Raw genomic sequence first — 13,605 nt, forward strand, 5'->3', positions numbered from 1 at the left:
TTAAAAAATGCACCTGAGTAATACATTATTATTTAGCATTTAATGTTTCAATGCATTGTTGGTATAAAATACATATTTCATAAACTTAAGCAAGATTAATCAAGAAACAAAGAGAGAACCCAAATCAGTAAAATCAGTAAAGACGCAAAGTAACAACTGACATCACAGAAATACAAATGATGGTTAGAAAATAGTATGACCAATTATATGCCAACAAATTAGACAACCTGGGTGAAATAGACAAACTTCTAGAAACATGCAATCTTCTAAAACTCAATCAGAAAGAATGAGAAAACAGGAATAGATAATAACATGAATAAAATTGAAGCAGTAATATAAAAACTCCCAGCAAACAAGCTGGGATTGCTCCACAGGGAAATTTTACCAAATATTCAAAGAAGAACTAACACCTCTCCTTCTCAAACTATTCCAAAAAATTCAAGTGTAAGGAAGACTTCTGAGTTGTTCTTTTTTTCCCCGAGGCCAGCATTATCCTAATTCCAAAATCAGATAAGACATTACAAAGAAAGAAAATTATAGTCTAATATCTCTGATGAAGAGAGATGCTAAAACCATTAACAAAATAGCAAATCAGATCCAACAATACATTAAAAAGATCATACACCATGGTCAAGTGGCATTTATTCTGGGGATGCAAAGTTCGTACAATATTTGGAAATCAATAAATGTGATACATCACATGAACAAAATAAAGGATAAAAATTACACGATCACACTAATAAATGCAGAAAAAGCATTTGATAAAATCCAGCACCCATTTATGAGGAAAATGCCCAGCAAAGTGGGAATTGAGGAATCATACCTCAAGATAATAAAGGCCATACTTGAAAAATCTACAACCAGCACCTTACTCAATAGGGAAACACTAAAAGTGTTTTCCTTAAGATCAGGAATAACGCAGTGATGTCCACTTTTACCACTCTTTTTTTTTTAAGTATATATTTTTGATTATGTTGTTATAGTAGTTTCAATTTCTTTCCCCTTTGCTCCCCTCCACTCAGTAGCCCCCTTCCCTCCAGCAGTTCCACCCCCCCCCCTTAGTTCATGTCCATGGGTCATGTATGTAAGTTCTTTGGCTTCACCCTTTCCTATATTATTCTTAACTTCCCCCTGTCTATTTTGTACCAACCGATTATGCTTCTTAATCCCTGCATGATATCCCCAATTCTCCCCCTCCCTGCTCCCAGCTGATAACCCTCCAAATAATTCCCATACCTATGATTCTGTTCCTATTCTGGTTTGCTTAGTTGGATTTTCTTTCTATTTTTTAGATTCAATTGTTGATAGTTGTGAGTTTGGTGTCATTTTAGTGTTCATAGTTTTGATCTTTTTCTTAAGTAAGTCGCTTTGACATTTCATATAATAATGGTTTGGTGATGATGAACTCCTTTAGCTTCACCTTGTCTGGGAAGCACTTCATCTGCCCTTCCATTCCAAATGATAGCTTTGCTCGTTAGAGTAATCCTGGTTACAGGTTGCCTTTCATCACATTGAATACTGCTTGCCAGTCTCTTCCTTCCTGCAAAGTGTCCTCTGAGAAATAAGCTGATAGTCCTATACACAACCCCCTGTAGGCAACTCTCTGCCTCTCTCTTGCTGCCCCCAGGACTCTGTCTTTATCTTTCACCTTTGGCATCTCAATCATGATGGTCCTGGTGTGGTCCTCTCTGGGTCCAACTCACCTGGGACCCTCCGTGCTTCCTGGACCGGTATGTCCATCTCCTTCACAAAATTTGGGAAGTTTCCCTCATTTTTTTCAATTCTTGCTTCCTCATTCTGCACTGGTTGACTGTTTTTTTTCTCCCCTATGTTCCAAATCATTGATTTGAACCCAAGTTTCCTTCCCTTCACCATTGGTTTTTTGTGGATTTTCCTTCATTTCACTTAGCTTAGCCTTCACTTCTTCCCTTATGCATCTGCCATACACAAGCATATCTGTCAAGCCTGTGAGCATCTTTATCACCAGTGTTTTGAATTCTGTGTCTGTTAGATTGTCTATCTCCTTGTCGCCTAGTTCTCCCACTGGAACCCTGGTTCATTCCCCCTTTTGGGACATACTTCTCGGTATCCTCATTCTTATAGGCTCTTGTGTTTGTTTGCCTCCGCGTCCCAGGTAGAGCTGTCGATCCTGTTACGTTGTAAGGGGTGGAGCCTTAGGGATTCGTCACTACAGGGCAACCTGTTTCACCACGTTGTGGCGCTGTATGCGGGGGAGGGGTCCAAGAGAGGGAACAATGCCACCTGCCCAGCACTTGCCCCTTTTCCAGGCACCTCTCCCACTTCTGCACCAGACTGGCGCCCCTCTAGCTGCTGCTCTGGCCGTTGTTCCCAGAGTGGGTGGGTCTGCGGGGATTCTAGGACTGTGGGGGCCCTTCAAATAAGTGAACTCTGCTGAGAGACTGGCAGTTTCTTCCTCTGCCCCAACCCCTACTGTTCTGCACAGTCAGAAGCAATGAGGCTTGATTTTCGCTGGTGCTGGGACCGTGAGCTGTGAGGTCCAGTGCGGAGCTGGGAACGGTCTCCAGGTGTCCCTGCTGACTTTTTAAAATGTGTGACTGTGCTTTCCACCAGCCTGCCGGTGCCACTGCTGCTGCCACCACCATACTGCATCCTTTCTGCCCCAGCTTCACCCCCCTACCTGTCTGGATGAGTATTTCTTTTTTATATCTTTGTTTGCTGCACTTCCACGAAGTTTGATCTTCTGGAACTTCAAGTTGTTTCTAGTTTTGAGGTAGTTGTATTCCTTCTTAGTTGTGGAGGGAGACTCAGCGTGTCGGTCTATACTTCCATCTTGGCCGGAAGTTCCACTTTCACCACTTTTATTCAATGTAGTACTGGAAATTTTAGCCAGAGTGATTATTAGAGAAGAAGAAATAAAAGGCATCAAAATTGGAAAGAAGAAAGTAAAACTGTTATTATTCTCAGATGACATAATATTGTACATAGAAAACCATAAGACTTCACCAAAAAAAGTACTAGATTTAATGAATATATTTGGGACAGTAGCAGGATACAAAATTAATATTCAGAAGTCAGTAGCACTTATATAAACCCATAATGAACTCTCAGAGAAACTAAGAAAACAATCCCATTTACCATTTAACAACAACAAAAATAAGGTACCTAGGAGTAAACACAATCAGGGTGATAAAAGAACTGTACTCAGCAAACTATAGGACATTGAAGAAAGAAATAGAGAAAGATACAAACAAGTGGAAGTATATATCATATTCATGGATTGGAAAAATCAACTTCATTAAAAATGTACATACTACCCAAAGCAAGCTATAGATTCAATGCAATTTCTATTAAAATACCAATAGCATATTTCACAGATCTAGAACAAATATTGCAAAAATGTATATGAAACCAAAAAAGGCCCTGAATAACCTTAGCAATCTTGAGAAAGGAGAACAAAGTTGGAGGGATCACAATACTGAATATCAAACTATTATATGTAAAGCCATCATAAACATGACAGCCTGGCACTGGCACAAGAACAAGCATATCAGTCAAGGGAGAACCCAGAAATCAGCCTATGCCTATATGGTCAATTAATATTTGACAATGAGACAAGAGTATACAATAAAGTAAGCACAGTCCTTTCAATTAATAATGTTAGGAAAATTGGTCAGGTACATGTAAAAAAATAAAACTAAACCACCAACTTACACCATACACACAAATAAACTCAAAATGAACAAAAGACTTAAATGTAAGTCACAAAGCCATAAAAATCCTAGAAGAAAATATAGACAATAAAATCTCAGATATCTCGTATAGAAATATATGTGCTGATGTATTTCCCGGGCAAGGAAAACAAAGGAAAAAATTAACAAAAGACTACATCAAACTAAAAAGCTTCTGCACAACAAAACAAACGATCAAAAAAAAAAAAAAAAGAAAAAGAAATCCACTGTATGGAAGAAAATATTTACCAATGATATACTGATAAGTGGTTAATTTCCAAAATATATAAAGAACTTATACAACTCAATACTAGGAAGACAAACAACTCAATTTAAAAATGAGCTCAAAACCTAAATAGACACTTCTCCAAAGAGTACATACAAATGGCCCATAGACATATAAAAAGATGCTCAAGGTCACTAATCATCAGAAAAATGCAAATTAAAACTACAATGAAGTATTATGTCACACCTGCCAGAATGGCTACCATCAATGAATCAATGAACAGGAAGTACTGGCACGGATGTGGAGAAAAGGGAACCCTAATGCATTGTTGGTGGGAATGCAGACTGGTGCAGCCATTGTGGAAAACGGTATGATGTTTTTTTCAAAAAATTATAATGAAACTGCCTTTTGATCCAGTGATTCCACTTCTGAGAATATATTCTAAAAATCCCAAAACATCAACCAGAAAGAATATATGCATCCCTATGTTTATAGCAACATTATTTATAATAGCCAATATCTGGAAACAGCCCAAGTGCCCATCAGTAGATGAGAGAATTAAAAAGATATGACACATTTACACAATGATATAATACATGGCTGTCAAAAAGAAGGAACTATTTATCTTTTGTGACAACATGGATGGACTTGGAAATTGTTACGTTAAGCAAAATAAGCCAGTCAGAGAACAGCAAATATCATGTGATCTCACTTATATGTGAAATCTAATGAACAAAAATAAACTGATGAACAAAATAGGTAGGCCCAGAGTCATGAGCACATCGAACAGACTGACAGATCTCAGACGGGAGGGTGGTGAATGAGCTGGAAGAGATTAGCCAAAGAACATATATGCATAGCTTGTGGACACAGAAAACAATGTGGTAAAGGCCAATGTGGAGGGTGGAGGTGGTGGGGACTGTGTGGGGAGGTCAAAAAGGGGGAAATGGCAGACATCTGTAATAGTGTCAACAATAAAAATTAAAATAAATAAAATAAAATATTTATCTCACAATTATATTTAAATCATATACATGCCAGTGGTTATGACCAAACTATTAACTGTTCTTAAATAAGAGTACATGCTGAATTTTCTAATTTTTTTGCCATAAAAGTAATATATGTTAGATTAATATTTAGCCAGCAAAGAATATGTGTAGTTATTCTATTATTTGTACTTAATCATAATGATTTTATTCCTTCAAAAAATTGTGGTTTTAATTTCTATCCTTTTTATTTATTAAAGAAAATATGAATACAACAAATCAGGGGAATAACTTTTAACCACAATTATATTCCCAGGAATATGTCAAGGCTGGTGGTATTCTTCAGGAGGATATTTCTGAAGCTTGTCTAATTTTGGGAGTTAAAAGACCCCCAGAGGATAAATTAATGTCCAAGAAGACTTATGCATTCTTCTCCCATACAATAAAAGCTCAGGAGGCCAATATGGGCTTATTGGATGAGATTCTAAGACAGGTAATTGGTGACTAACACTTACCTTTTTACTTTTCATTATCAAGTGGAGTTTTAGTTTTCTTTCAGCATCTAGGAAATCTGTCATGTTATTCACCTCAATAGGAAAAGTAATCTATGAGTTAGTGCTTAAATGGTTCTGCTGCTCTTAAGGATCCTCTGCTGCAAAGTTTGGAGTTTGTTATGAGAAACCAAACATTTTATTTTTTTTATTGAAAGAATAATAGAAGTGTTCTCCCAAATGATTAATTACTTATAAAGCCAATTGGTTAGATATTAGCAAGTAGAATTTTTGAGCTGAAAAGAACCTCAGGGACCAAATAATCTACCACCCTAATTTTTCAGATGGAGCCCCAAGAGGTAAACTGACTTGATGGAGGATGCATAGCTCTGCAGTGCCAGAACTGGAGTGGAGACTATTTCTACTTTTATTAACATTGTAAAGGGACAAAAGAATTTTTTGAGATATGAATATTATTTAAAAATATTAGCTATTTAAAATACAGAGTTTTCTTTCAACAGATATTTACTGAGTGCTTACAATGTGTTGAATAATGTTCACTGCGATGACAATAAAATAACCCTGTTTTGGGGAGCTTACATTCTAGCGGGATGAGGCAGATGATAAATAAATGACACCTCATATGTCATTTGGTGATATGTGTAATGGAGATAAATAGGATATAGAAGGAGAAAAGTGCTGGGATCTGGGAGAGGTGACAATGCTTGTTTAAATAGGATAATCTGGGAGAGCCTCATTGTGAAGTTGGCATTGAGGAGAAATTTGAAGGAGGTAAATGATCAAGCTTTATTCATCTGGGAAAGTCTTGAGAGCGAGAAAAGAGTAATGCAAAGGACCAAGGGTGTTTTTGAGTGGAAGCTGAGAGTAAATCCTATTCTAAAATGCTTATTCTGCCTGCTCTGGGTAATTGAGAGGTGTGAGGAGGAGAGCAAAGCTGATAAGAAGTTTGTAAATCTAGACCAGTCTAGACACTAGGCTACAAATGGTGGTGACTTGCATGAGGATGATGGAGTTTGTGATGCATGGAAAGTCTTGAATGTATTTTAGAGGTCCTGTTTTACAAGACTCCCCAATGAAATGAATGTGGAATATGAGAGAGAGAGAGAGAGAGAGAGAGAGAGAGAGAGAGAGAGAGAGAGAGAGAGAGAGAGAGAGAGAGAGAGATGGTTTTGAGATTTTGTCCTGAGCAATTTAAAAGATTTGCCATAGATTTAAATGGATGGAGGATTGAGAGCTGAGTTTAGGGCCTGTCAAGTTTAATTAGTTTATTAGACATTTAAGAGGAGATGCTGTGTGGGTTGTTGGATATGAGTTTGTAGCTCAGGAGGGCAGTTCCTGATATACACTTTGTGGTTATCAGAAACTCAATGGTATCTAATGCCTTGAGAGAGGATGTGGGTAGAGAGTGAGTGTAGAGAAATTCAAGGTATAAGTCCTGGGGTAAGGATTTCACAGCAGTAAAAACCAGACTAGAATCTGAAAAGAGGCAGAGAACAGGAGAATTCACAAACAGTAAAAGCAATGGAAGTGTTTTATAAGGTGTATAAAACACATTTTTAGTAATTTGAAATATGTTAGACTTGGGCTGTACTTAATTTGCACTGTTTCTGAAGAACAAATTCAAAAAGTGATTAATGGAAGTGATATTATAAGAAGAATCCTTCACCTTAAGCAGATAAAATCCTTGAAAAGCACTTTAGAAACTTCTTTTGTTATATAAATTTTCATCTACTACAGGAAAATTAATAAAAACAGACTCAGTAGACCTTTTCTTTCTTTCTTTTTTTTTTCTTGGCAGCAGTTTGTAACCAATTACTTGGAGTTGGATGAATATTAAACATTCTTAAAGTCACAAATATGATTAAATCATATGATCTTTGAAGAAATGCAATGAATGTTTCAAACATTCCATAATTACAACATGTCAGTAGCTCTTAACCATGAATTAGTGAGACATTTTCAAGAGAGAGAAGATTCCCAAGGAAATAGGAAGAGTGGTTTTCATGCAGATGAGGAAGTGAAAAGCAGGCAGACTGTGCTTCTTTTTAAATGAAGCTAATTGGGAGGGATGGAGAGAACAAAAGGAGAGGAAAGAGAGAGGAGATGGAGACAGAAAGAGGGAAACGGGGAGAGAATGAGAGATTCATGTGTATGGACTTGGGAGGGAGAGGTGCTATTATTTTTAAAGTTGAAGAGACTTGGGTGAATGTCATGTACAGTGTGGCTGAGGGGAAGGAGCAGTGCAGAGAGGGTAATGCAGGAAGGAGAAAAAGATGAAGAAGGTTGGTCCTAGATGACATGGGAAAAAGCTGGGATCTATGTAGCTTACAGGGCTTTGTCTCAGAAAGGACTTGTTTTCCTTGAGACTAGAAGAAAGGATGCGAGGATAAACAAGGCTGTAGATATATTTGTAGATGGTGCTGGGCTAAAATTTAAAGGAAATCATGCCTTTATTATGTGATTGGCTACCACCAAGGCACATTTAACACCCTGGTAGAACCATTCTTTCATCTCTAATCACAACTCTATCATTGGCTCTGACCTGACTTTTCTAAATATTTCAGGAGGTAGCTGATGGTAACTTAAGTTGGCAAGTCAAGATATATTTTATAAGAGGAAAAAATGTGACATGTTAATCTGATCATATATGTGCTTTACTCACTGAAATTAAGCTTGGTCTGACCAACTGAAAAATATTTTATTCTTTTTTCAGGAAATCCGACTGATTGATTATGAGAAAATGGTGGATCATAGAGGAACCCGGGTCGTGGCATTTGGACAGTGGGCAGGTGTGGCAGGTAGGTGCGCTGGGGCTTTTATGTAACCCACTTTCTACACTTGCCTTTGGAGTGACTGCATGTTTTCTCTTTTCTGTGGCAAGGTGATGGGAGTGTTCATTTCCACCAATAAAAATAAAAAGGTAGGTGTGACTAAGGGTAATGAATATCAGAGACTAGAAAAAGGAGGTAAATCATTAAAATATATTTATTACAAAAAAGAAAAAGAAGTCAGGGAGAAGTATAACAACTATAGTTAGGCCCTGACTTTTTAGATAGTTGTGTTTGGAAGAGTAGAAGGAGAGGTCTGTTTGGTGATGATAGTCTGGGGAGTCGAAAAAAGGGAAAAGAAAAAAGGTACAGGGACAGAGCAATAGAGGAACAATCTAGAAAGGATAGAAGCTGAAGATGGGGAAAATCCCTACTATATAAAAGTATTTTTACTTCTCAACTGAGGATACATTTATTGATTTTAGAGAGAAAGAGAAAGGGAGAGAGAGGTAGAGAGAGAGCAAGAGAGTGAGCAACATCTATGTGAAAGAGAAATATTAATTGGTTGCCTGCCATACATACCCCTACCACAGATTGATCCCACAGTCTAGGTATGTGTCCTGACTGAGGACTGAGCCTGCAGCCTTTTGGTGTTTGGGATGATGCTTCAACCAACTGAGCCACCTGGCTGGGGCAACTAACTCTACCTGATTTTTGTCCTAGTTAGTACTTTGAACCTGTTTCACGGAGAAAGGCTATATGTCATAACTATCAGATTAGAATACGTGAAGGTCTATAATTGTCAGAACAAGTAGACAGGAATTTGTATGGATACAGGACACTAAAACACTACCATCCACCCTGACATAATTGAGCACTCCTCCCAACAGCTACAGAATACATGTTCTTTGCAAGTCCAAATGTTCCATATGCTGGGTCACAAAACAATTAATAAATTTTAAAGGCTTGAAATCATACAGTATGTGCTCTGACTATAATAAAATTGACTGAATTTATAATAGGAAGACTCTAGAAATTTTCCAAATATTTGAAAGATAATGTATTTTTGAATAACCCATTCAAGAGATCATAGCAAAAATTAGAAAATATTTTTAGTTGAATAAAAATTTAAAATGCAGCATACCAAAATTTGTGGGATGTTGGTAAAGTGGTGCTTAGAAAAAAATTCATAGCACTTAATGCTTTTATTAGAAAAAAGAAATTTCTCAAATTAATGATCTAAACTTCCATCTGAAGAAGGTAGAAAAATGAACAAGAAATTAAACCCAAAACAAATAGAAGGAAGGGCATAATAAAGGTAAAAGTGATAAACAATGAAATAAAAACAGAAAAAAAAAAAATAGAAAACATCAATAAAATCAAAAGTTGTTTCTTTTAAAAAAAATCAGTAAAATTGATAAACTTCTAGTTAGACTCATAAAACAAAAGAGAAGACATTATTTACTAATATTAGGAACCCAAGGGAGGTCCACTATATATCTGACAGACATTAAAAAGATAAAAGGATATTATGAATAGGCCAATAAATTTGACAATGTTGATAAAGTAGACAAATCCTTGAAAGACACAAATTACCAAAAACAAGAAAAAATGAAAAACTTGAATATCAATGTACAAAATAAATTCTACATGTAGACATTTATCAAGATAAATGAATTATTTTTGGACAAATTTATTTATAGTATCTTCATTCATAATAGTATAGAAACAATCCAAATGTCTATCAGCAGAAGAATGGATAAATAAATTGTGGTATAGCCATAAAATGGAAAAATCAGCAATAAAAAGAAGCAAACTACTCATACATACAAAGTATATATCAATCTCAAAAATATTATGCTGGGTGAAAGCAGGCACACAAAAGAGTATATACTTATAATGTCATTATATGAAACTATAAAAGAAACTAATTTATACAGACAGAAATAAGATCAGTAATTGTCGGGCCAAGGCTTGGGGAGGATTGACTGAGGTGATAAAAATATTCTGTATCTTGATTATATTGGTGTTAATATGGTTGTATATATTTGTTAACAGTTATGAAACTATGCACTTTAAATTGGTGTGTTTATTATGTGTAAATTATCCCTTCAAAAGTTGACTTCAGAAAAAAGAGTAAAGAAAATTTGATAGGGTTCTGTACAGAATAAGTGCTACTCCTAGAAAGAAGAGAATGGATGCTGAGTCTTTGCAATAGGCATGCTGAGTTTTTTCTTTTTACAGGGCATTTAAATTGATAAATCCATAAGATGGGTGGTTAGGTCTTGAAATAAAACATCTGTGTTAAGAGATACAGATTTAGGGCAATCTGTGTACAGAGAATACTTGAAATTTAAGACTGGATGAGATTGGCTAAAACAAACAAACAAACAAACAATGCAGAAATGGAAGAGAATAAGGTCCGGGACAGAATCCTGAAGCTGACTAATGTGTAAGGAAAGGGCAGAGAACACTAATATAAAAGGAATGGACATGAAAAGAGGTGACTATAGAAATGTAGGATGAAAAATTTCAAATCAGGGATGCAGAGGGAAGACTGTTCCAACAAAGAGGGGCTCTACATTGCCAAATGCTTCTGACAAGTAAGTCAAGGTCTGAAAAGTATCTGCCAAGTTTAGCTATTTAGGTCACTAAACTTGCTGGTGGGGTTCAAGGGTCAGTGGTGACTGTTTTAGTTTGTTAATTTTTATTTTGGTATGGGAGGAATGGAAGAGTGTTTAAATGTTGATTAGAATAAGCCAACATGGGGGATTAGTGAAAGGAATAATTTAAGAGTGGATTTGTTAGAGAAGCAGGAAGGGATGGGATCTGGAGAAAATGTGGAGAGTTTACTCTTAGAGAATAAGAAGGACCACTCATTCCATTCTAGCAGGATTGAAAATGGTAGAAATAGGTGAGGATGAAGCTGGTTTAGTGCTTTTTTTAAAAAAAAAATTATTTATTTATTTGTTTGCTTATTTTCTTTTTAGAGAGAGGGGAAAGGAGAAAGAGAGAAAGAGAAACACCACCGGGTGGTTGCCTCTCACTCGCTTCCCCAACTGGGGACCTGACGTGCAACCTAGTAATGTGCCCTGACTGGGAATTGAACCAGCGACACTTGGGTCGCAGGCCGATACTCAATCCACAGAGCCACAGCAGCCAGGGCTCAGTTTAGTGCTTTAATGGCAGTAAAGTGAGGGAATGGATCAAATCATGGTGGGGCCTCCTCCAAATCTGAGATGCTATGGTCTATATTTCTTCAGAGCTCTGAGCAGGTTGAAGGATGGGCAGAGAGAACAGCTTCAACTCCCCTCAACTAATGGTCTTTCTATTGGTCTGATTCTTCAATAGGGATGATCAACATTTTACACGGAATGGGTTTAAGGCTTCTTGCTTTGGGACATCACACACCTTTTATGGTGAGATTTTTATTTTATTTTTTAAAAATACATATCACACTTTAAGAATAGACAAACGTCTCAGATAGTAGACTAACTGGAACTGTGTGCTTGCTTTCAGCACATTGGCATGGCTCATAACTATAGGAACAGCAGTCAGGCTGTGCAAGCTGTCCGCGATGCTGGCTATGAAATATCTCTGGGTTTGATGCCCAAGTCAATAGGGCCCTTAACATTTGTGTTCACAGGGACTGGTAATGTATCGAAGGTAAATCCCACTTGTCTTGTTTCTGTAAAGCAGCCTGGAACTCTGAACTATCCAAAGGATGTGGGCATTTTGTGGGCATTTCAGACCCCTGCTTTTCCATGAAGGGGCATTCTATTTTGGGTATTTTAATTACCTGTGTACCTTTCCCATAGTAAAGAGTGGTCATGGTCCAAACTTACTTTTAGTTGATTCTAAGCTGTGAGAGGTTTCGATGCTTAAAATTTTTTTTTCTTTTTTAGAGGAATTACTCATTTTTAATGGTGTAAACCTCTGTTCTTAAGGCGATTGGTTTTATCTCCATCACTGAGATATTAAAAAATTTGGAAGTTACCCCAGGATGTAAATTTTTAAGACAGATGTTAGGAAGCTTAATTCAAGACTGGAATTGATACTTTTTTTCTTTATGGGGTGGTTTTGGGAACACATTGTGACCACTACCCCTCACTGAGAAACTTGTATTTGCAAAATCGATCTTCAGTGAAAATATTTTACAAAGAGGATGTCATTATTTGTATTATGCTGTGAGATAGGTATCTAATTATTTTGTAGGAAATATAGTTTCCCCACTTGAAGTAATTTCCACAATGGAGTAAGAAGTAAGTAAAAATATTTTATTGTGCCCTCATTTCTAAATACTTTGTTGCTGTTCTGAGTAAGTTAAGTAAAAAAAATTAAAGCCCCTTCCAATCATGGTGTTCCAATTGTAAGCTGTGAGCAAGAGCCTCAACTGCACTCTGATATTGCAATCCAGGTCACGGGCAGGACAAGTGAGGCTGTATAACTGTGGGAAAAATTAATTAAAATCTTTGCAGGAAATCGTGTTGGCTCTTTTCCTATTGATTTTTAGATTTTTATTCATGTGTTATTTACAGGGAGCCCAAGAGATCTTCAATGAATTACCCTGTGAATATGTGGAACCGCATGAATTAAAAGAAGTTTCCCAAACTGGAGGTAAGAAGGGGAGGATGACTGTATGTATTTTTTACTGTTTTTATAGTTTCTGTGTTATAATACTTAATCAACATAAATCTTTATCATTTGTCACCCACTTTACTAATTTCTTTCTCATCTGCAAGACCTGAGAAAAGTGTATGGAACAGTGTTAAGTCGCCATCATCATCTTGTCAGGAAAACAGATGGTGTATATGATCCTGTAGAATATGACAAATATCCTGAGCGCTACATAAGTCGTTTTAACATTGATGTGAGTATTGTACTCAGCTTTTGGATTGGTTGTTCATGATACACTATAGCCAGTCTCTTTCCAGGGGAGAAATTCTGAATGTGAACATTGGTTTTCAGTTCCCCATATTGACTCTTGTGAGTCCCTTGGATATTATGAGTTTGCCTAAGGAGCTGTTGGTTTTTATTGATTTTTGGAGTGGCCTTTACTGAGTGGTTTTGCTGGTTTCTGTGGCTGTGCCCTTTTTTTCACTGTCCCTGTTTCTGCTTCCTGTCTGTATGTACCCAGTAGCTCTGAAACATTTCCTGTGGATGACTGTTTTCTGTCTTTACCCTGGACTAATTTGTACTGTTGGTAAAATACAGTGTCTTTGAAGTTTGATATCAACATAGGGCTATGCCTTCTGTGGCCATGAATTGCAGTCATAACCTCAGCCAGCTGTCTTGAAATGCATACCATTGATTACAGGCCTCCAGGGTGATATAGTGAAGCTGTCTAAGCACAAACCCACACCCACTGTACAAAATAGTTACTTACAATTAAAATCCTTCTGA

General features: G+C 36.8%; 1 protein-coding gene across 1 annotated transcript in view; it reads left to right on the forward strand.

The window, feature by feature from the left end:
* AASS (aminoadipate-semialdehyde synthase) overlaps window positions 1-13,605 on the forward strand; it is an 80,918-nt gene that overhangs the window by 14,912 nt on the left and 52,401 nt on the right. The window contains exons 3-8 of the mRNA XM_090287426.1: window positions 5,239-5,415; window positions 8,148-8,232; window positions 11,554-11,621; window positions 11,722-11,868; window positions 12,741-12,819; window positions 12,945-13,072. Coding sequence (XP_090143552.1) covers window positions 5,239-5,415; window positions 8,148-8,232; window positions 11,554-11,621; window positions 11,722-11,868; window positions 12,741-12,819; window positions 12,945-13,072 — 684 coding nt within the window. The remainder of the gene's footprint in view (window positions 1-5,238; window positions 5,416-8,147; window positions 8,233-11,553; window positions 11,622-11,721; window positions 11,869-12,740; window positions 12,820-12,944; window positions 13,073-13,605) is intronic.

This window comes from Furipterus horrens, unplaced genomic scaffold (assembly GCF_987537825.1).
Source record: "Furipterus horrens unplaced genomic scaffold, mFurHor1.1.pri manual_scaffold_9, whole genome shotgun sequence".
NCBI classification, from domain to species: Eukaryota; Metazoa; Chordata; class Mammalia; order Chiroptera; family Furipteridae; genus Furipterus; species Furipterus horrens.